This window comes from Ochotona curzoniae, unplaced genomic scaffold (assembly GCF_017591425.1).
Source record: "Ochotona curzoniae isolate NIBS_2020 unplaced genomic scaffold, NIBS_Ocur_1.0 scaffold_4506, whole genome shotgun sequence".
In the NCBI taxonomy this organism is placed as follows: domain Eukaryota; kingdom Metazoa; phylum Chordata; class Mammalia; order Lagomorpha; family Ochotonidae; genus Ochotona; species Ochotona curzoniae.
Window position 1 is genome coordinate 46,465 of NW_024467119.1, and position 23,876 is coordinate 70,340.

The 23,876-nt window shown below is 47.0% G+C and overlaps 1 protein-coding gene across 4 annotated transcripts in view; it reads left to right on the forward strand.

Annotated features, from left to right (window-relative positions):
• Window positions 1-12,254: 12,254 nt before the first annotated feature.
• Window positions 12,255-23,876, forward strand: part of FBXO25 (F-box protein 25) — a 40,735-nt gene continuing 29,113 nt past the window's right edge. For 3 of the 4 annotated variants that reach the window (XM_040966828.1, XM_040966827.1, XM_040966825.1), the window contains exons 1-2: window positions 12,451-12,585; window positions 21,331-21,471. In XM_040966828.1, coding sequence (XP_040822762.1) covers window positions 21,338-21,471 — 134 coding nt within the window. In that variant the 5' untranslated portion in view covers window positions 12,451-12,585; window positions 21,331-21,337. The other variant, XM_040966826.1, reaches the window with a different exon arrangement.

The window sequence follows — 23,876 nt, forward strand, 5'->3', positions numbered from 1 at the left end:
GGGGACACACTAGCTAGGCTGGGGTTCCACTGAGGAGTGCAGGGGCTGGAGTGTGGGCTGCGTTCTGATCAGGATAAGGTTGTAGTCTCCCATGGCACAAGTGTGGGCTGGTACTGGACGCACCAGGCCGGGCCAGAATCCAATACCATCTGGTGTCCTGGAGGACCCAGGGAGATGTGGGATGAACTGGGTGAGGTCTCAACCCCTACTGAACCATGTGTGAGCCATATGTGGGTATGGATGAGCCATGGCGGGACTGAAACATCCAACAGCAAGAACCAGTTTGAGTTGAAGGCCAGTCAGGAAAAGCCACTGTTCCTACTAGGACAGGAGGTGAACTTAGTAGGGCTGGCTCATGGACCCCCTGATATGCACAAAATCTGACATTGGGAGAGGTTCTGATGGAGGAGCCTGGGCAACTCCTCTGGCAGGACACAGACCCTGCAGGTAAGCGCAAGAAGCATGATAGGAAACAGCCCAGAACAGGCCATGGAAAGTTTCCCACTGGCATACATTTGGCATGGGTCGGGTGCAGACCAGGCTGAATCAGTTCATGTCATCCACTAGCAAATCCGAGCACCGGTACAGAGTGTGGGTTGAGCCAGGTTCGGTTGTGACAAAAACCAGTGTACAATACGGAAACCCAAGGTGAGGTTGCCTGTAGCGGATGTGACCGCACTGCCCAACCAGCATGCATGAGAACCAGGAAGGGAGGGGGCGAAGCCGGCAGGGGGAATAGGGGGGTGGGGTTCCCTTGCTGGACAGCTACTCCCACTGGAAAGCATGAACTGGGAAGGGGGCAGGACCAGACTAAGCAGGGCTACAACACCTGTGGGCCTCATGTGGACTAGATCAGGGAAAAGCCAGGCTGAGCTGATTATTCCTACTGGTGCAAACAAAATTAGAGTGGGTGAGGCTTGCTTGGGCTTAGCTGCAGCATCAACTGGCAGAAGCTAGCCCTGGGGGCTAATTCTCTCAAGTCAAACCACAGAACCACCTAGAGAGTGCATAATCCGGGAGTGGGAGAGGCTGCGAGGGAAATAGTGGGCTCCTCCCTGTTGGATTACCACTCCCACAGGAGGGCACGAAAACTAGGACAGGGACTGGGGTGGCTAGACAAGAGAGACACTCAACAGCATGTGTGTGGGCTGCATAGGGGAACTGGTTAGATGGAACTAAGCTTTAACACCCATTGACATGTATGAGAGCTGAATGGGATGTGGGACAGACTGGACTAGTCTGGTACACATACTGGCAAACCAGGGTAGGGGGCGGGCCTAGTGGGGGTTACTGTGGGTCACTCCGACTAGGCTGCAGCTCCCACTGATTTATGCGAGGGCCAAGTATGTGCTGGGCAGAACCAGGCTGGACTACAACACCCATTGGTTCCAGTGGAAGTCGGGGCTGAAAACAGAACCAACCCAGCAATTGCAACCACCAGCTGATTGGGGCGATGGACTGTGCCGGGCCCTGTACTTGCTAGCACATACAAGAATCTGGTCCGGGAACACCTCAGACAAAGTTTCTTTGTGGATCTCCCCAATCAAAATGCCGGACTCGGAACCCTAACCAAGAAAAGAGAGAAGACAGAACAAGTCAATCAACCACCTCAGCTGTATGTTGGCAGCAAAATATTGGGCAAACAGAGACTCTATGATGAACTATGTCAATCAGTGGATTCTTCAACGACCTCATCGTGCTTGGAGTGGCAAGACTGGCAGTGATTCATAACTGGTGAACTATCAAAACCACTTGAACAAGAACCTCGGAGCATGCCCTACATCCGGGACCTGGGATGAGTGAGAAACTGGGTGGGGCTTCTCCCTCAATATCCCCCTCCACCTCAGATACATAAAGGAAACAATATGGGAATAATAGTCTTACCCACATTCCTACAGTCCTTGAACCTTTTTTACCCTAATTAACTATGTAAGGATGGTCAAAAATATAACTCAAAAAGAAAAAAAAAAAAAAACAGAATGCCGAGATGAGGTGAGCATACCAGATATGACCGCAGTGCCCAACCAGCACATGTGAGAACCAGGGAGGGAGGGTGCAAAGCTGGCAGGGGGAATTTAGGCTCCTCTGCTGGAGAGCCACTCCCACTGAAGAGTATGAAGCAGAATGGGGACAGACCAGACCAGGCAGGGCTACAATACCTGTCGGCCTCATGTGAGCTAGATCAGGGAAAGGCCAGGCTTGGCTGAGTTTTCCGAGTGGTGCAAGCAAATTTAGAGTGGGTGAGAGTTGGTTTAACTTTGTTGCAGCATTAGTTGGCAGAGGCTTCTGTGGGGGCTAATTCTGTCAAGTTAAACTGCAGAACCACCTGGAGAATGCATAATCCAGGAGTGGAAGTGGCCTAGTAGGCTAGTAGTTGGCACCTCCCTCTTGTGTTAGCACTCCCACTGGAGAGCAGAAAAACCAGTACTGGAGCAGGCATAGCTAGACAGAATGGCACCCACCAACATGTGTGTGGGTTGGATAGTGGTGTTGGCTGGGTTGAATTAGGCTTCTGTTGCTGTTTGGCAGCAATGGACTTGGTGCACGGAGCCAATAATAACACGCATGGACTACTGACTGATGATCAATAGCTGAAATTTATTAGGGGCAACAGACTTTATACACTGAGGGTCGTATTCAATTAGGGTAGATGTATTTAGCTCATCAACAAACCCATCAACTGCTTCTGTTCTTTTTGTTTCACTGATGGGTCAGTGAAAAGGAAAGATGCAGGACACCCCTGCTCATACCGAGCCCCCAGGGCCCTTATGATACACACACCCTTCCCTGATGGGATGAGGACAGATTGAAAGGTTCTAGCTCTCCTCCTGAGAGGTTTTATAGAACACCTTATTCATCCTTTCTTGGCTTGTAAATGTTGCTGTTCTCTACTTTGATCTAGAGGCTGTGGACTTTTCAGATGCTTGTCAGAAAGGGGAAAGTTATTTAATAATTTATTTCTAACCTCCAACTCACAGCATTTATAAGTTTCAGCTGCTGTAACATTTTTTGTCTTCCCTATGTACCAGAGCGATTACAAGATCACACACAGTTGTATTTCCACATTTAATAGAGATTGTGCAGAGGAATGAACCCATTTCCCCCCAAAATTTAACAAACATCTGCAGCAATTCTGTGCCTGCTTCATTCACATTCCTTGACAAACTGAAGCCACAAAGCGCTGCTTCTCCAGCAATCACTAGGCTGCTGTAGGGTTGGGGTTGTGTGGCCCCACAGAAGAGGTACATGAGATGCCTCAGCTCCCTCACACTTGTGTGATCCACGTGGTAGAGGTGCATGCATGGAGGTTCCAGAATGGGGTGCCCACTGGACTCCTTATACCATGCCCCAGGCACCTCTTTTCCAGTATAACTAACTTTTCTCCACACAGATTTTGTGGGACTGCACCTTTTGACTGCATGTGGCTTCTCCTTCTTGGTTCACTGCCTTGATCTCCTAGGAGTTGGGTGACAGATCAGGCCATCAACTGTGGCTGCTCCTGCAGGACGCGTTCCTGATGTGGCCCAGATAGCTGCTCACCCCTGGAACCATTGCGGGAAGTTCTCAGGCAGTTGCCCATCTCCCCAGACTAGCAGGAGGGATCTTTGCACGATCTACGCTGGCTCCTCAGCTCACAGTTGGACCCAAAGTCCTGGCGCAAAGAGAAGTAGGTAAATAGAGTTTTACTCAGTGTGACTCTGCTGCAGGCTGACACGTATACATGCAAGTTACGCCCTCAAAACATGTACCAGTTTGTACCACAAAGTTCTGTGGCTGTAAGGGATCCAGGGGATCCTCATTGTACTCTAATGCTGAGCTCAATTCAATTCCTAAACATCTGAGGGAAGCACACTTCATGCAGGCACTGTGGATGTCATGTTCAGATGACAACCAGAGCCACCCCACCCCGCCGCCTCCCTTCCTGTTCACATAATCTCTTCTCACTCCCAGTTCTCCTCCTCGGGAACTTGTAGTCACATGCCTCATGCTTCACACTTTCAACCATCCTCCACATGCTGTTGCCTTTATTGTGCAGGCTAATCACTGTGCATTCACTTGCACAGAATTCACTGGAATCCACAACTCTCACAAGCTCCTCAGCTTTGACTGCATCTGCTGTTGAGGAGGACGCCAACCCTGAGGACTCCCAATTCTCCCCTAGTCACTGCAGGAATTCAGAGAAATCCATTTTCCCAGTAACCTAGTCTAATCAGAGAGCCTGCTACCAAGACCTAGAGTAAGATTAAGCTGTATTTTCCAACTAAAATTCATGGGGAAAAAAACAATGTCTGTTCCTGCCGGGAACTCCTCTAGTACTCACCAGGAGCCAAACAGTTGGAGCGCAGTGGAGTCTCAAGGGGTTGACAAGTCACATGCTGAGCTGTCTGCTCCCTTCTCTCTGAAGGGATGATGCTGAGCCCATGGTAGGTAGGCTCCCTTTTATGTTTCTGATGGTCCAATCGATGTTCTGGGTTAATTGGAAATCTTATCAAGCTGAGTTGGTCAGACACAGAAGCTGCTTTTGTTTGAATCCTGTCCCCCTGATACCTGCTTGCTGATATTGGGCACTCTAGGAAGCAGAGAGATGACCAGGAAGCTAGATTTCTACCAGTCAGGTGTGAGGGTTGGATCAAGCTCCCACACTCTACATTCTATGTGGCCTGGCTTCAGCTGTTTCAATTATTTTGGGAGTGAACCAGAGAATGAAGGTTCTCTGTCTGCATCTCAAAAAAAAAGTTTTAAAAAATATAAACCTATGCTCACTAGTAAATACCAGTAATGAATCTTGCTCTTGACTACCTCAGTACTGGCCTGAGAAACCTAAATCTATAGAACAATGATAGTCATGGTGCTCCTGGGACTTCCAGACTAAAGAATTCTAGGACATAGTCAGTCTACCTTCTGTCTGCTGAATTCAGTCAAGGGAGGGTCTTTGCTGAAGAGGCAACCTTTGATATGATTTCCAAGAATTAAGTGATGAATTCAGGGTGGGTCCGACTAGGGTTTTGGTTGGACTATCAGAAGCATAAAAGGGAGCCTACCTACCATGGATCAGCATCATTCCAACAGAGAGAAGACGGCAGAAGGCTGTGGAACTAGGCACTCTGACCCTGTGGGAATTCAACGCGCTTACAGCTACTTGGCTTCTGGTAAGTACTAAAGGGGTTGTCATCAGCAAAAACAAGCTTTCCTTAATCTTTTCTTTCTTTTTTTTATTTAAAGATTTATTTATTTTCGGGCCCGGCGGCATGGCCTAGCGGCTAAAGTCCTTGCCTTGAGCGCACCAGGATCCCATATGGACACCGGTTCTAATCCCGGCAGCTCCACTTCCCATCCAGCTCCTTGCTTCTGGCCTGGGAAAGCAGTCGAGGATGGCCCAAAGCTTTGGGACCCTGCACCCATGTGGGAGACCTGGAAGAAGTTCCTGGCTCCTGACTTCGGATTGGCGCAGCTCCAGCCATTGCGGCCACTTGGGGAGCAAACCATCGGGCGGAAGATCTTCCTCTCTGTCTCTCCTCCTCTGTGTGTATCTGACTTTCCAATATAAATAAATAAATAAATAAATAAATAAATAATAAATCAGAGGAGGAGAGACAGAGAGGAAGATCTTCCATTCAATGGTTTACTCCCCAAGCGGCCGCAATGGCTGGAGCTGAGCCAATCTGAAGCCAGGAGCCAGGAACTTCTTCCGGGTCTCCCACAAAGGTGCAGGATCCCAAAGCCTTGGGCCATACTTGACTGCTTTTCCAGGCCAGAAGCAGGGAGCTTAATGGGAAGCGGGGCTGCTGGGACTAGAAACGGCACCGGTATGGGATCCCTGCAGGTTCAAAGTGAGGAATTTAAGCACTACGCTATTGCACCAGGCCCAATCTTTTTTTAAATTTTTTTTTTAATTGGAAAGGCAGAAAGATTTAGGGAGAGAAAGAGAGACAGATATTCCATCTGTAGGTTCACTCCCCAAATGGTCACAATGGCCAGAGCTGAGCCAATCCAAGCCAGAAGCCAGGAGCTTCTTCTGGATCTACCAAGCTGATATAAGGGCCCAAAGTCTAGGGCCAGTCTCTTCTGCTTTCTCAAGTCACAAGCAGGAAGCTGGATGGGAAGTGGAGAAGCTGGGACAAAAGCTGGCACCCATTTGGGATCCAGGCCCTTAATCTTTCTTTTATTAAAAATTTATTTTTCATTGGAAAGGTCGAGTGACACAGAGAAAATCTGTATCAGACGTGGGGCAGCCAGGACTCAAACCAAAACCCATAGGGGATGCCAGCGCCGCAGGCAGAGGCTTGCTTTGCTAACCCTGGGTGCTGGTCCCATTGTTGCTTAATCTTTCTCCAAGTACTTGTAGCAGACCTGCTGAATTAGGCTAGGTTAAGAGTGGGAAATGTGGCTGAGGGGAGATTCGGTGGGTATGTGATGGTATGAGGCAATGAGGAAGTAGGAGAGGAGTAACTTATTTAGACTTGGATACAGCTTGGGTGGAGCAGTTGCTTGGAGAGCCCTGTGGGAATGCATGCAGGGCTGACTGTGGGCCATGGGCTCCATGGCTGTGGACTAGGTTGTGTATCACACATTTCCGTGAGTGGAGATGCAAGTAAGTGTGACTGGACTCCCCAGGGAACTGGGCATAGATTCCCTGGTATCGAATGTCAAACTGCAGAAAGAGTAAGGCAAAAAAAAAAGTCTGTAAGTTAGTCCCACCATTTTTTTGATCTGTGATTGGCTGACTCTTAGATACCATGATCAGCCTTATACTAACCCCTATTGTGTATGAAACACCAAGCAAGAAGTTTCCAAGTGCCTAAAGCGATGAGACAGCTTGGCACATGTGTAGAAGTTGTCAGGATTTTCAAGGATCACCACATGTGGAAGGCTGGTGTGTGTGGTGTGGTGTGTTTGGACATTCTCTATCAGATTTCTGCAGTGACTAGGGGAGAATTGGGATTGGTGTCCTTCTCATCAGCAGATTCAAAGCTGAGATGCTAGGTCCAGTGCGATACCTAGCAGCTTAAGTTCTCATCTCATACACGCCAGGATCCCATACGGGTACCGGTTCTAATCCTAGCAGCCCTGCTTCCCAACCAGCTCCCTGTTTGTGGCCTGGGAAAGAGATCGAGGACAGCCCAAGGCCTTTGGACCCACCACTCGTGAGGGAGACCTAGAAGATGCTCCTGGCTCCTGGCTTCTGATTAGCTCTGCTCTGGTTGTTGTGGCCACTTGGGGAGTGAACAATCAAATGGAAGATCTTACTCTCTGTCTGTTCTCCTTTCTGTATATCTGCCTTTCCAATAAAAATAAATAAATCTTTAAAAAACCAAAAGCTGAGGAGCTTGTGAGAGTTGTGGATTCCAGTGAATTCTGTGCAAGTGAATGCACAGTGATTAGCCTGCACAATAAAGGCAACAGCATGTGGAGGATGGTTGAAAGTGTGAAGCATGAGGCATGTGACTACAAGTTCCCGAGGAGGAGAACTGGGAGTGAGAAGAGATTATGTGAACAGGAAGGGAGGCGGCGGGGTGGGGTGGCTCTGGTTGTCATCTGAACATGACATCCACAGTGCCTGCATGAAGTGTGCTTCCCTCAGATGTTTAGGAATTGAATTGAGCTCAGCATTAGAGTACAATGAGGATCCCCTGGATCCCTTACAGCCACAGAACTTTGTGGTACAAACTGGTACATGTTTTGAGGGCGTAACTTGCATGTATACGTGTCAGCCTGCAGCAGAGTCACACTGAGTAAAACTCTATTTACCTACTTCTCTTTGCGCCAGGACTTTGGGTCCAACTGTGAGCTGAGGAGCCAGCGTAGATCGTGCAAAGATCCCTCCTGCTAGTCTGGGGAGATGGGCAACTGCCTGAGAACTTCCCGCAATGGTTCCAGGGGTGAGCAGCTGTCTGGGCCACATCAGGAACGCGTCCTACAGGAGCAGCCACAGTTGATGGATTTGATCCAATTTCTATCATCCCCGAGGCCAAGGCATCAAACCCGCGAAGAAATTCGCAGACAGAAACTCATCAAACAATTACCGCAAAAAGTCTACAAGGCTGGAGGAACTGGATCCAAACAAGAGGAGGAGGAGGAAGAGGAGTGTTTCATCTGTCTCGAGAGCTTTGTGGATGGGGACCTGATCCGGTGCCTGCCTTGTAAGCATGTATGCCACTTGCGCTGCCTGGACACGTGGCTCATGATACGCTCCACATGCCCCTATTGTCGGGGGCCTGTTTTGGCGGTTGAGTCTGAACCCTAGCACACAGTGTGGCCCCTAGAGAAAGGTGACTCCTGCTAGTTTTTTGTTGTTTTTTTTTTTTTAAGATTTATTTTATTTTTATTGGAAAGGCGGTTATACAGATAGAAGACACAGAGAGGAAGATCTTCTGTCCAATGATTCACTCCCCAGGAGGCCGCAATGGCTGGAGCTGAGCCAATCCGAAGCCAGGAGCTTCTTCTGGGCCTCCCACATGGGTGCAGGGTCCCAAAGCTTTGGGCTGTCCTTGACTGCTTTCCTGGGCCACAGGCAGGGAGCTGGCTGGGAAGTGGAGCTGCCAGGATTAGAACCAGCACCCATACAGGATCCCGGGGAGTGCAAGGCAAGGAGCTTCACCACTACACCATTGCGCCGGGCCCCTCCTGCTAGTTTTGACCTTTTGTCAGGGCAAGCCAGGGGCTAGACATAATAGTCATGCACACGAGTTTCCAAAACTATCCCAAATTTTTGCAGATGTTGGTAAATAGCACATGATGTCTTGCTGTTAAACTGGTGGGAAAAGTGGACTCATTCTTCTACAATTCTTATTCAATGTCTGAAAAAACAAATATATTTGATTCTGGTATTGCTGTAGAACATTGGGATGAAGCAAAATGTTACAGCAGCTAAAAGTACAACTGTTGAGAATTGGAGATTATGAAGAAGTTAATATATTGACTTTCCTCTTCCCCACACTTTTTCATCTGGAATGTCAAAGATCTTTGGAATAAAGTTCTAATAAGAGCTACTTTAAAAAAAATCTCTTGTTTGAAAGGTGGTGTTATAGAAAAGGAGGGATATTCCATCTGCTGGCCTTAGGAGTTAGGGTTACATTTTCCACTAGGGCGTAGGGGTCCCAAAGTCTCGGGACATCCTGTGGTGCATTGCAGGTCATGTGGGTGGAGCTGGATCAAAAGTGGAAGAGCTGCCAGGACTCAAACAAGTGTTCGTTGAGATGCTGCCACTGTGAGCAATGGCTTTACTCACTATGCCACTGCACAGGGCCTCAAAAAGCTACATTTTAAAACCCTGAAGTTAAACTAACTCAACACCTAGGAATTTGTGAAGTAGTTTTGGCTAATCTATCAGAGTGAGAGGTTTCATGTTTTCATGGTGTCCTGTGTCACATCAGAGTGAGGAGGGTATGTCTACAAGAGGGGGCCCTGAGAGGTTAGCGTAGGGTGAGCTGGGAGTGTCTCTGGGAAGGTGACTCGATTCAGCCTCCTTACCACAAGGACAAAGTCATCTCATTCACCAGGGAAGAACCTCTGGGCTCAGCACGTGGGCAGAAGAGCCTCAGCTGATATGGAACATACTGGCTCCTGTTTTGAGGCTTCCACTCAGCAGGCATGAGCCAGTCTCCCTCCATCCCCTTTCCAAGAGGCCTTCCAATTTTCAGACCTTTTTTTTTTTCTACCAAAGCTATTACTGAAAGCTTCACATTAATGTCCAAAATCTAGTTCCCTGTTATCTTTAGCTTTCGAGTTGCTGTGGGATAGGCTCTCCCTAACTGTTTCTCTCTGTTTCTTATTGCTTTATTTTGATGATCTTTACATAGTTGATTAGGGCACAATGGGCCAAGAGCTACAGGAAAGTGGGTAAGTGTGGGGAGCCATGCAGTTGGGTCGGATGGTATGGGTGTGTGATGAGCACCGCTCCTCAGCAAGGCTACGAGGAGTTTCTGGCTGTGTGGCAAGGCCCGGCAGAATGTCTCTGGTCACCTCATTGCTGCCTCACCCCATTGCATGGACACTCAATCACCTCGCTGATATTTCATAGAATTCTCCTGAGGGTGTTGTTATTTTTCTGCTAATGTGAAGTGATTTCTGTAACTGGTATAACACCTCAAATTGATCAATCATGTTATGATAAAAACATTTTTAGCAACATAAGGCAATGACACACAGCTAGAAGTATACAATAGTACAATTGAGCCCACAATGTCTCCAAACATCCTGCTACGTGCCCACCTTTGTCCTGAAGTTTGCCCTAATATAAATAATGTTTTCCTTAAGAAATGGCTTGATAATATCTTGGAACAGATGGCAATCATGGAGGTACAAAGAGTTTGTTTACCATGCGCCTCAAACTGTTACAACACGTGATATGATGCATTTTAGTTTCTCACCACAGAAAGCAATAAGTGTATGGGCGTCTTCTAGAGGGAGACAAATGTGAACCCCCCTCCCAAAATGGCTTAAAATCTCAACCTTATACTGGCACTTACATTTAGGGAAAGAAAAGAGTTTATAAAAGCTTCTATCTTACATTGGTACTCATATTTGGGGAAAGAAAACAGTTTATAAAGATAAAAGGAAGTTTCTTCTAAAGGCCCTGTTTGTAGATTGGCTGAGTTGCCTTGATCCCTTTCATTGCCCTTCAACAAAAGAACAAAAAACAATTAAATCAACACTAAGAACAAAAAACATTGAAGCCTAGTTCAACCCAACCAGCTCCACTTTCCAGCCCACACACGTTGGTGGGTGCCATTCTGTCTAGCCATGCCTGCTCCGTCCTGGTTTTCATGCTCTCCAGTGGGAGTGCTAGCCCAAGAGGGAGGTGCCCACTATTTCCCTACTGGGCCACTTCCAGATCATGTACTTTCCAGGTGGTTCTGCAGTTTAGCTTGACAGAATTAGCCCTCAGTGCCGGCATCTGCCAGCTGATGCTGCAACAAAGTTCAACCAACCCTCATTCATTCTACTCTAGAACTTATTTTGCATATTGTTTGAGGTAGGGGCACTCACATTACCAGATTTTAATTTCCACTTGTCTCATTTAATTTCTGCTTCAGGTTGCTGTCCCGGTGCTATTACCACTTACTGAAACAGCGACTGTGTCCCCTGTGCTCTGGGCCTGAGGAGCACCCAGTAGACCCAGGTAAACAGACTTGACTGGCCTTCAGACCTGAGTTGATGTTATAACCGGGCCAGAACCCACTCCACATGTGCGTTTTTCCACAAATCCAAGATGCAGAATACAGTAAGTGAGCCACAGGAGAGGCCTTTATTCCAGTGAGGGAGATAGCGTGGGGCAGGGAGAAGGTGAGAGCAGAACAGAGAGTAGAGAAAGAGAGACAAAGAGCAGAGAAGAGCTGAGAGAGAGACATAGAGCAGGAGGAAAAGAGAAGAGCAAAAACTGCAGGAGGAGAAAGAGAAGATAGAACAAAGGGGAGATGGCTTTAGGGTAGGGAGATAGGGAGTGTGGAGTTCAGGGATTGGCAGGTGCGGCTGTGGGTAGACACCGGGAATATACGCTTCAAGGGATTGATATTGGTGGAAAGCACAGTTTAAACCTAGAGGTCACTAAGCTTGATGAGGCAAGCGGGCTTTAAGGGGGTTGAGCTAGGAGGTTTACGGTTGAGCGCTGGGTAATTAGGTGCTCAAGGGGATTGAGGCTTAGATTTAAGACAGTCCTAGGTACACAGGCGTTTGTGGCATTCAAGGTGGCACTGAGTCCTGGATTGGGGGTTTGGTCCTGGAGTCCTGCCTTGGGATCCCAAACGAGCCTGGCTGAGGCTGGACCGCGCAGCAGGTTAAGGTTTTGGGGATACACGGAGCGGAGCAAGCCCCAACTAGTTAACAATGGAGCGATCCCCCCCCCCCCCCCCCCCCCACGCTACAAGAGTCTAAACACTTGACCCACGAGGGCTGGCCGCAGGGACGTGCGCCCTTGAAAAGGGTCTGGATCCAACGACACGCTGCGGGAAAGGAAGTGCGTACAACCCCCAACTCCGTCGTGCAACCTCGGCATCAGTGTCGGAGACTTCCAGAAACGTTTCCAGCACATTGTCCCAGTCGAACACTGCAACGACCCCTCGAACCCCTTCCACACGCCGCTCCACACAGCCGGCCCTCCGGGCCCGCGGCTCCGCCCCCTGAGCACCGCCCCTCGACGGCCCCGCCCCCGGAAGCCCAGCACCCAGAGGCCAAGCTCCCAGAAGCGGCCTCCGGCCCCCGGAGCCGGAGGGCAACAGAACGCCGGAGGCCCCGCTCCTCCAACTCAAAGGGTAACCCCGACCTCGGCAGGCGTCGGCCAAACCCACTGCGCACGCGCACACTGGGCCTTAGGGAACGGGTAGCAACAAGGCCACGCGGAGCCGCGGAGACCAGTCAGCGGCCGGGGGCGGGGCTTCCGCACGCCGGGACGCGGCGGGTGACTTCCGGCAATAATCCTGGACGCGGCTGCCGCGTCAGCTCCAGGTGCGGACTGAGCAGCGGGCGTGGGGTGGACCTGGGCGGACTGGGTGGACTGGGTGTGGACGGGCCTGGACTAGGCCGCCACCTTGTGGGGTGAGGACTACCGTAGACGATCCGGGTGCTGACGAGGCTGTGAGGGTCCAGGTAAGGACCGGGCCGTGAGGGTCCAGGTGTGGATGGCTGTGAGGGCCCACATGGGGAAGGAGCATGATGGTCCAGGTGTGGAAGGGGCGTGCAGGTGGATGAGGCCTGAGGGTCCAGGTGGGGATGGGTGTGAGGGTCTAGTTGAGGATGGGGCGTGCAGGTGGATGAGATCTGAAGGTGCATGAGATCTGAAGAGGCATGAAGGTCTGGTGGGAACAAGACGTGAGGGTCCAGGTGTGACGAGGTGTGAAGGAAGTTTGTGAGTGTCCTGATGGGGAATGGGGTGAGGGTCCAGGTGAGGAAGGGTGATGGATTGGTGAACGGGGCTGCATCTGCTTTATAGAAGCTGCCCCTAGCCACGCTATGCACCAACCTGTTTTGCCCTGATCAGTTCCCATACCATCCATCTAGCTCCCCCTAGCCCATCTGCCTTGACACAGCCCCTTTTCCACTGGCTGGCCACAGTCTGGGCTGCTTCTCTGTCCTTGCCTCCCCCTGTGGTTCTTAGGGCACATTGTGTATGCTTTTCCTTGGGGACACCCAAGGAAGGCCTACCTGGTCTTCCCCTGCTGTGTTCCAATCAAGTCCTGGTTAGGGTACTTCCTGTCTGATCCCCTGCTCTCTCAGGCCAGCCTTCCCCTGCCACATCCCAGCCCCAGTCCCATATGCCCTGTCTGGGAAGCAGCCATGATTCAGGCTTTCTGGGTGTGAACCCCATTTCTGATCCCAGCTTTGCTGATTTTTATGTTCTTTCTGGATCCGATCAGTGCCCACTACACAGTTCTATTCATATTTGACCCCAAGTTTTCTGGGAATAGTATTAGGAAAGCAGATGAAGAAAGCAGAATCAGATATTTATCAAGTGAATGCCAATTTTTTTTCCCTGAAAACAATGCAGGTTATTTTTGTAAACATTAGCAATAAAAAATACAAAAGAGAAAATAAATCCTTTTGCCAACTGTTGTTTTGTGAGTGTGAAATGACCTTGGTGTTCATCCTGACATCCTTGGTTTTTTTTTTTTTTAATGTATAGCCCTAGCACTTGCTTTTTGCTCACAGCTTTTATGGTTTGTGAAGATCAAGTTAACTTGTAAATATTGGCTCTCCCATTTACTTTCCATCTTGCTTGAAAGCAAATAGTAAAAACACACATTACCCTTTTTTAAGTGCCTTGTTTCCTGTCAGGTTTTGTGTGTAGAGCCCTCTGTGCATTAGGTCCTAGTGTAAGTTATGTTAGCAAACACCCCAACCTTGTCGCTGTATGACACCTGCTGTGATGGGGACCCAGGGGTGGGCTGTTCCTGGTGATTACTGCAGGGATTCTCTCAGTTCCTTGTTCTCACCGGGGAAGAATTAATCCTGAAGAACAAGAGTAATTCACATTTCCTGCCTTATGGGGGAGTGAGATCTGGGGAGAGTAGGCTGTTGGGAGTCACTCCCAGCCCATCCTGAGCTCTACCTGGTGCTGGACCTTGTTTATTCCAGTTAGCTAAGAAGAACCTTGCCCACAATGGACAGACGTTTCTTGGTTAGTTTATTCTTGCTGGGTTCCTGCAGCACACAGCTTGATGAAGTCTATTCTCCTGCACGTCCTGGCACACATACCATTTTCCATGTGCCATATAGGACAGAGTCAAGAAAGACTTAAATTATTCAACCCAAGAACTTGCCTACCAGCATTGATGTGCAATGTGTTTAAAAACTAGCCTGTATGAGGGGCATCACAGTGGAGTAGGTGCTCTTTGCCTTTGCTTTTCAGAATTTTAAGAAATAATTGCTATTTATGTGCAAGGGAGAGACAGAGATTGATGCCCCACTTACCCACAAGAGCTGGGACTGGGGTAGGCTACAGCCATGAGGTGGGACTTCAGTCCACATCTTGTAGGTGGGTGGCAGGGACTCAAGGACTTAAACCATCACTGCCTCCTAGGGTGTACATGAGCAGGAAACTGGAAGTGGGAACAGAGATGGAGCTCACACCCAACCCTGTGAGGTTAGAAGTGGGCATTTTAACAGTTGTGCTAAATCCCACGCCTAGGAGTGATAATAGTTCTTATTTTAAGATTGCAAATTCTCAAAACAGAAGTAACTTGAATATATTTATAAAGCCCTAATAATTGATGTCTTCGAGTTGAACAGGTGAATGCATTCCCATTCATTCAGTAACATTTTCTGACTTACAAAATCATGCTTTGTATTGGGAATAATTTCGAATACTTGAGACATGGACCTTGTAGGTGACAAGCTTTTTTTTTTTTCCCTACCACTATTTCTGAGTAAATCCTTGGAGTCTGTGTGTAGTCCGTGAATGGCATAGATGACACCTTAGACTGGGATGTGCCCTGCAGGCACTGAAGCACTACCTTCCCTCTGCACAACCCTCAGTTTGGACTGCTCTGCGCTTCCCAGGCCCCTGGCGTAATGCCATTGTCCAGTCCTTCAGCAGTGCACACTCTGCAGCTAACACATTCAGATCTCTGAGTCCTTGAAGGCAAAGTGAGTTCCAGTATCTGTAGTTTGGGCAGCTCCTCGTGTGTAGTCAAATGTACAGCTTTGTCCACAGGTGCTGTCTGCTGCCTGGCTAGGTTTTGTTCTCATCTCCAGTCTTGAGTCTGACCTGCAGCAAGCTCTGGAAAATGTCAGTTCTAGCAAAACACTGCTTGTGTCTCTTCATTGTTGGATGTTTTGAGATTTTAATCTGAGATTGAAGTTAGCTATAGTGCTGCGGCCTACGGTCTGGCTTCCCTCGCCTTCGTTAGGGTGTGCACTGGCTCCTTCTGAGATCACTGCTTTCCAGCCTCCACTCTGGGTCAGCCACCTTCTAGCTCTGTCCTTCTACAGCCCCCACTCCTGGGATAGCCAGCTGTTCCATTCTTGTGAAGTCTGTGTGTTAAGGGCCACACACATACCTTACTTTCTCCTCAGAGCCTTCCTAACTAAAGGCCTGTTCTTGATTTTAGTTTTTGTTTTTATCACTCATTAAATACTTGTGTTCAGAGGTCACTTGTAAGTGTGTACATGTGTGCCGCACCTTGTTTTATCACAGATGTTAGTCATATTTACCTGTATATGGAGTGTGTGTTGTACTTTGTTTTATTATAGTCTGTTAATCATATTACCCGTGTATAGAGTTGTACTTTGCTTTATCACAGATGTCAATTATATTACCTGTGTGTGTTTTGCTGCTTTTTGTTTTTATGTTATTGATCAGATAGTATTCACTTGAGAGCAGGAATTTTTAAAAGTTATCTTTTGATTTTTTTTGAAAAGGGATTTTTGATCCCACATTTTTATTATCTATTGAGAAATACTTTAGAGAGGGTCCTGGCAGCAATTTTTTTGCTATTGTGTTTGAAAGTTGGGCACGTCTTCCCTATCACTGCCCTTTTTTGTGGCAATGTTCTTATCTTGGGTCTGGCGTGCTGGAAGATTAAGTGCATGTTGGAGGCAAACAGAGCTGACTCAAGACCACCACATGTAGAAGGTCGATGGCTGTGAGGCAGGCGTGGAAGAGATCCAGCAACTTAGTACAGGAGGCTAAGGACTGTCTTTAAAGCTTGTGGTAAAGCAACAATGTCAGTTCATTGGTCTGTAGCTGGGAGAGATATGTTTTCACCATCAGGGAGATCCTTTGGCTCTAAAAAAAAAAACTGACTTCATGTATGTTTCATGCACCCTTTCAGGGACAGGCCTTTGTGGCTTGCCCACTCTTATGTTTGAGTTTTGTGTAATGTCCTGCCTAACTCTTTTTTTCTCTTCTAAAATAATGTAAGTGTCCATTTTCCTAATTGTACTAAATAAAATCAGAAGGTGGTATTTGGAACCCTTCATCTCTCCTAGACTCTCTATGTAATGTGAGCAGTTGCCATCCTAAGGCCCTCCATCTCTGCTCAGGACAGATGGTCTCTGCTCCATGCTTGAGTCCTCTTGGCTGCCTCCTGGGGCTGAATTCAATGTGGCTTTCCAACCCAAAGCTGCTTCATTGTTTCCTCTTAAAAATGCTTAAAAGGCTTTCTGCTCTCCACTTATCTGTCTAGCTCTTCCTTTTCAGGTTTCCTTCTTGACTTGTCTTTATCCTCTTGTCCCCTAAATGCTGGAATTCGCAGGGCTCTACTCCACACCCATGATAGTGTTCCTGTGGGTTTTGTTGCTCTCCTGTGTATCTCTGTTGTGTAGTAGGGTTGGTGTGTACATTCATTCACTGTGTGCTGGGAGAGCTCTGTGTTCACCTTGCACTGCCCTGGAGGGAAACAGACAAAAGCACCAGATACCTACGACTCTGTCACCATGGAAACAGTGGTGACAGGGACAACTGGTGTGGACTCTGGGGAAGTGACAGCTGAGTATACAGTGTCGACATTTGAGGTACATCCTCCTCTCTACGTGAGGGTCCCCAGTGGTCCCTTCAGAAATGCTTAGCCTGGTCTTCACCCAATATAGTAATATTTAGTTTGTGTGAGGTGGGGGTAAGCACTTCTGTGTTTTAGAAACTTCCAAGATTGATTTTAATCTCTTCTGATTTTAATCTCCTCCTCTTGCCCACTGGGTAAGGAGGAAGGGAATTCCAATCCATGGAAAGAACTTAGGGTAGATTTTGCTCTAATCAAATCATACAATTTGTGAAGTAATTCTATTTTTTGTCATTTTAAAAATTAGTCCCCACACCTGGAATCCAGGCTGTCAAACCCAGTAGGCATGTCCCTCTCCTGCAAAGGCCTCAGATCCATGTGCTCCTCATCTCAGAATCAGGTGCTGAAAACCCAGCTCTGGGCATATGATTTCTCCTCACAGCTTCTCAAGTGCTGTTTGACTTTGTCTAGACATTCCCTGACTCACTGTACTTGCTGACAAAGGTCGTATGCAGTACCTTGCATTCTGTCCTTTTTGCTTCTGGTGTCATCCACTCTAGCCACTCCCTACAGCTTAATTCCCAGGTCTTTGTAAACCTCAGGTCTGATCAGGTTGCTTGCCTTTGCAAGTTTCATTCTTCTGACTTACCTGGCCTTTAATGAGCTCTCACTTCTGTCTTCTAGCCACTCTGTTGCCTCTGCTGGTCTAGTCCAACTTCTCCCAGATTGAACTGTTCAGAGTTGCTGACCAGAAATCCACCTCATTCTATGTTGCACATAACTCTAGGCCACAGGGTTAGACTCTGCTTGTGGTAACATTCTGTAGGCTCATCCCTGCCCAGACTCCTGGCTGCTCTTTAGGAGTACTATGCCTATGCCTAGAGCCATGGCTGCTCTGTAGGCTCACCACGCCCAAAGCCCTAGCTGTTCTGTAGGGTTATCATGCCCAGAGCCCTGGCTGTTCTGTAGGCTCACCCATGTCCAGAACCCCTGAATGCTCTTCAGATCTGAGTTTGGATATCACCTCTGGTGACAACAGATAATATTGATTAGGCTGGTAAGTTGACTTGAATTAGGACACTTCAAAAGTTTGTGAGAAATAGAATTAAAGGTGTTGATTTTGGGACAAAAATGTTGAAATCTGTGTACAATTTTTTTTTCATGATATTTATGTGAGCTTCTTAAAGACAGTTAAGATGTACTCATCATTTCAGGATAATTGTGGTGTCATATTTTGGCATGATTTTATCACTAATAACTAGGGAGGCTGACTTATAAGCAGACATTCAAATATTGAATAATGATTTTAGTGTTTAAGATCCATGGACAACTGTTCTGGAGAATCAAGATGGCGGAATAGGGTAAGGACATGTTTAAACAGACGGAGAAATATTAACCAGTATGAAGCAGAGAGGGTACATTCCAGGAAATAGGAGAAGACGGAACAACAGCATCGGAGTACCTGGAGGTACTCCTAACAGCAGAGGAAAGCAGTGGACAAGATGGTTTGGTGTTGCAGTGACTGGTGCCTCAGCAGCATTCAGCAGATGGTGATCTGAATTGCATGAGCAACCAGAACTCCACCAGCAACAGGTGGGAAGGGACGTTTACTGGGAGCTCTGGAGGTGAACCCAGGCAAAGAACTGCCTGTTCTGCTGGTCTAGGAGAATTCTGATTTGACTAGGAGCAGAGACAGAACGGCAGATCCCAGATGGGCAGTGTGGGAACAGGGTGAATTTCATAGCCAGCCTGCCCATAGAGCTGAACTGGGCACAATTTTGTTTAAGGAGGCAAAAGCTAGGGAAAGGATTGCGTATGCACTGAGCTGGAAGTGAATTCATTTCTGGCTCAGCGAAATGCAGCAACATGGCATCCTACAGGTTCCACTCAAGGCAGGTCCAAGTAGCCCTCAGACCTGACAGCCAGCAGATCAAGATCGCTGGTAGTGGCACATCAGGTGCCATTTTGTATAGTGTGGAAAAAGTTTTAAGACTGCAGGGACAACAGTGAGCTGTGCATGCGCAGAGCTTGTGAGAACTCACTGAGCTCAGTGCATTGCACTGGTCACACAGGAAAATAATACTGACTGTGGCTTCGAATGGGTCATATAGGTCCGTGTGGCCCTCAGACCTAACAGCCAAAAGCTTTTGGCAAGATCAGCACCAAGAACAATCTAGCTATATAGGACACCTGGTGTCTCCCTAATCCTGACACCTGCTCCAACCAGAAGTGGGAGAAAGGTTGTACAGACAACAGTGCAGTCTCAGCACAGTATCATAGAAGGTGGAGATTGGTGAGCCAGAAGCTGAGGCTACTGGGACCATGGTGGATATCTGACATAAGAACCCAGACCTGGAACTCTCTGGAGGGAGTGGCACAAGTGCTTGCAAACAGAGCCGTGTACCAACTGCAATAAATTTGAACTGTAGACCTGTGGGTGACTCAGTTTTGAAACCTGCCCCAAGGAGAAGACTCTGCTAACCAGAAATACAATTACCAAGAGCAAAGGAGGAGACAAAGGCACAAAGAATATTACTGAAGACTCCCAAGCAAAGGGGCAAAAGCTTTTGCCAACCTCAGAGTTCACTGAGGAAGACATTGAGAAAATGGGGGATACAGAAATACTTGTTATAAAGCTTCTTATCAACAATGAGAAGCATATATAGCAGGCATTCAAGAAATTTAAGAAATGTGTCACACTGGAAAATAATTAAATGAAAGCTGATATATCAGAAATGAAGAATGCAGTGAAGCAAATTGAAAGTACAGTGGAGAGTCTCCAAAATAGAATGAAAGAGGCAGAAGAAAGAATCTCAGAATTGGAAGATATTTCCTGTCAACAGGGGGAAACAAACAAAAAAGCTAGAAGCAGAGCTGGATTAGGCTAAAAAAAGCATTCAAGAATTGAAAGACACTATTAAAAGGTCAAATATTAGAGTTATGGAAGTCTCAGAAGATGTAGAAAGAGATACTGGGATTAAAGTGTATTTAATGAAATAATAAGGGAGAATCTTCCTAATCTAGAGAAAGAATTGGGAAACAACATCCAGGAGGGGCACAGAACTCCCAGTAGGGTTTACCAAATGTGATCTTCACCAAGACACATGATAAGAAGCTCTCTTCAGTTGAACATAAGGAAAACAGTCTTAAATGTGCACATGTAAAAAATCAACTGACATATAAAGGAATGCTAATTAAACTCACAGAAGATCTCTCACAGGAAACTCTACAGGCAAGAAGAGAATGGAGTGACATAATCCAGATTCTAAAAGCCAAAAATTGTTGGGCCAGGATAGCATACCCAGGAGAACTTTCTTTGTCTTTGAAAATGAAATAAAATTCTTCCAGAGTAAAGAAAAACTCAAACAATATGCTTATTCCAGACCTAACCTACAAATGATGCTTAAAGATGTTCTCTTGACAGAGAAAAGGAACAGTGTCCACCAAAACCAAAGGCAAATGCGAAGAACATCCCAATAAAATAACAACAGAAGACTAAATCAATGAACAACCATTGTTAAAATGACAGGACCAAATTTCCACCCATTCATATTACACTAAATGTAAACAGCTTAAACTCATGAATCAAATGTCATAGATTAGTAGACTGGATTAAAAAACAAAATCCATCTATTTGTTGACTACAGGAGACACATCTCAGCAACAAAGATTAGCGGAAACTATATCTCAAGGATTTTTATTTATTATTTTTTTTGGTTAGTTTCATCTCTTCAAAACACTTTCTTCTGATTAAATTATTCAGTGACTCAGATCGGACAGTAGCATCATTTTCTTCAAGAAGGTTCTTGATTTTCTTTTTTATTTCTTAAGTGACACATTAGTCATTCAGTAGCATGTTATTTAACTTCATGATGTTGTTAATTTTTTTTCCTGTTGTTGGTTTTGTTTTATGGCTTTTCCTTTAAGGGGCTATATAGTAACTGTGTAATGGAGACTGTCATATCTAGTAACATGTTTTTTAAAAAGTTCATGGCATTGAAAATTTCTATTTTTCTTCCTGTTGCTGATTTTGTATTGTGGCTTTTCATTTAAGGGGATGCATAATAAATGTGTAATGGAGACTATAATAACCAGATGTGAGGATGCAGTGCAGCATGCGTCTCTACTTCCAGACAAAGATTGACTCCCAGTGAAACTGTCCACTATATCTTGACAATAGGATGCTGGACTCTGCCTATGTCTATGCCCACAATGATGGACATATGACTGTGAATGAAGAACTATACTATAGTAACGATAAAGGGGAACACAGTGAGGGGGGAGAGTATTGGGGAGGGAATAAGGAAATTCCCAGGACCTATGGAACTGTGTGTTAAAATTGATAATAATAAAAGGATGTAACATTTTAAAAAATCCATGAACAACTGTTTTTTAGGAGAAATATGCCGTTTTTGGGTCAGGACTGGAGGTCTCCTGGATGGATTTGGATTAAAACAGAAGATGGATGGAAAAGGTGTGACTCCTATAGTCAGAAACTTGAAAAAGAGAGTAACCAGTGTGGCCTCAGTCACAACATGTAAGTTGCAGCTTTACCTGTTAACTCAGGGCACAGAAAAGAATGCTCATAAATTAATTTTATTGAGTATGTCCTACTTGTCCAGGACACAGGTGTCAGGAGACAGGTAGGAGTTTGTCCACCCAGGAGGTGGTGTGGGGATATCTAAGAATTGATTCGCTCGGGAGGCAAAGGTGAGAGTATTGCTGGGAGTTTGTCTATTAAAGGTACAGGCGAGAGGAGCCAGATGAGAGTTTTGTCACTGGTGAGGCTGATTGAGATGTCTGAGATACAGATGTGAGGCCACAGATGAGAATTTCCCAGCCAGGACACAGATGGCTTAAACTGTTAAGATTGGTTCTTTCTTTTCTTTTTTTAAAGATTTATTTTATTTTCATTACAAAATCAGATATACAGAGAGGAGGAGAGACAGAGAGAAAGATCTTCCATCCGATGATTCACTCCCCAAGGGAGCGCGATGGCTGGTGCTGCGCCAATCCAAAGCCAGGAGCCAGAAACTTCTTCCAGGTCTCCCACGTGGGTGCAGGGTCCCAAGGCTTTGGGTTGTCCTCAACTGTTTTCCCAGGCCAGAAGCAGGGAGCTGGATGGGAAGTGGAGCTGCCGGGATTAGAACCAGCGCCCATATGGGATCCCGGTGCGTTCAAGGTGAGGACTTTAGCCACTAGGCCACGCCGCCGGCCCCGTTCTTTCTTTTCTTAAAATTAATTTATGTAATGCCTCACTTTGGGTTTCTGGATATCTGTGTCTACTTTGAGTGGATAAGTGTTTCTCAAATCATGTCTGTCTTCATTTATGACCTTGAGATGTGGATCCATTAGATTTTCTTTGGCTTTAAAACTGACAGAATGGGGCCCAGCGCGGTGGCACAGTGGTTAAGGTCCTCGCCTTGCACGCCTGGGATACCATATGGGCGCCGGTTCTAATCCCGGCAGCCCCACTTCCCTTCCAGCTCCCTGCCTGTGGCCCGGGAATGCAGTCGAGGACGGCCCAAAGCTTTGGGACCCTGCACCCGCATGGGAGACCCGAAAGAGGCTCCTGGCTTTGGATTGGCATAGTATCGGCCCTTGCGCTCACTTGGGGAGTGAATCATCGGACGGAAGATCTTCCTCTCTGTCTCTCCTCTCTGTATATCCGCCTTTCCAACAAAAAATAATAAAAATAAATCTTAAAAAAAACCTGACAGAATGGGGTTGTTACAGGGTGACTGAGAAATTCATCAAAGGAAGGTTGGAGGCTCAGCTTGACTTTTGGTATTAAAGGGCCCAGTTTATTGGCTGAATAATAATTTTTTTTTTCATCCCAGCTCCTAAACTGTATGGTATCAGTGTCCTGCTTTTTCATGACTTCTTTGCTAATTCTGGTGAAGGTCTGTTGGCACATTGGCCAAGCTGTTGGACCACCAGGGAGTCAACATGGGTGTGAGCCTAAGCTCAGATTTGGTTTCTGGTCCAGCTGCAACAAGTGGACAGAACGATGTATAGCTCACCATGGGTCAAGCCAGAGGGCAGCACTGCGGACTCAGATTCCTCAGTAATTTTGGTGTAAACTTCTAATACCTTTCTTCATTTTGGTGACACTTGATCAGTCATGGAAAAAGGAACATATGCCCCAGTGGTTCCAAAATCTGCTTTGGCCACCTCTCTGTGTGTCTGGGTGGCACCAGGCCCCACTGTGAGCAATTCCAGCTGGGGTTCCCTCTAGTAGAGAGGGAAAGTTAGCTTGTAGGTGTGGGCAGGTATGTGAAGAATTGTTGATTAGGGGTTAAGGGTTCTGAACCCCTTGGGGATGGGTCTGATACTGGGACAAGCTGAGCTCAAGGTGGTGAGGCCCTGGTGGTAAATCCCTCACAGTGGGTCATCATTCTGTCTGTCTGCTGTTCTGTGTGTCCTGTGTCTCCAAAGGACAGGGGCACAGCAGAGGCTAAGCACATCTCCTTGTAAAACAGGGGTGATGAAGGTATGAATGTGCAGAATTTATTTGCAAGGCAAATATTTATAGACAGAGAAGGGAAGTAAGGGGAGAGAGGTCTTCCATCTGCTGGTTCACTCCCCAGATAGCTGCAATGGCCAGAGCTGAGCTGATCTGAAGGCAGGAGCCTCCTCCAGGTCTCCCATATAGGTGCATGGTCCCAAGGCTTTGGGCCATCCTCTGCTGCTTTCCCAGTCCATAAGCAGGGAGCTGGATAGGAAGTGGTGCAGCCAAGACATGAACTGGTGCCATAGAGGATGCCAGAACTACAGGGTGGAGGATTAGCCTGCTAAGGCACTGTCATCAGCCCCTCCCAATTTCTCATGAAGATTAATTTATTTTGAAAGAGTTAGAGAGAAAGGAAGAGACAGAAAGATCTACCATCTGCTGGCTCACTCCCCAGATGGCTATGATAAATTGGACTGGGCTAATCTGAA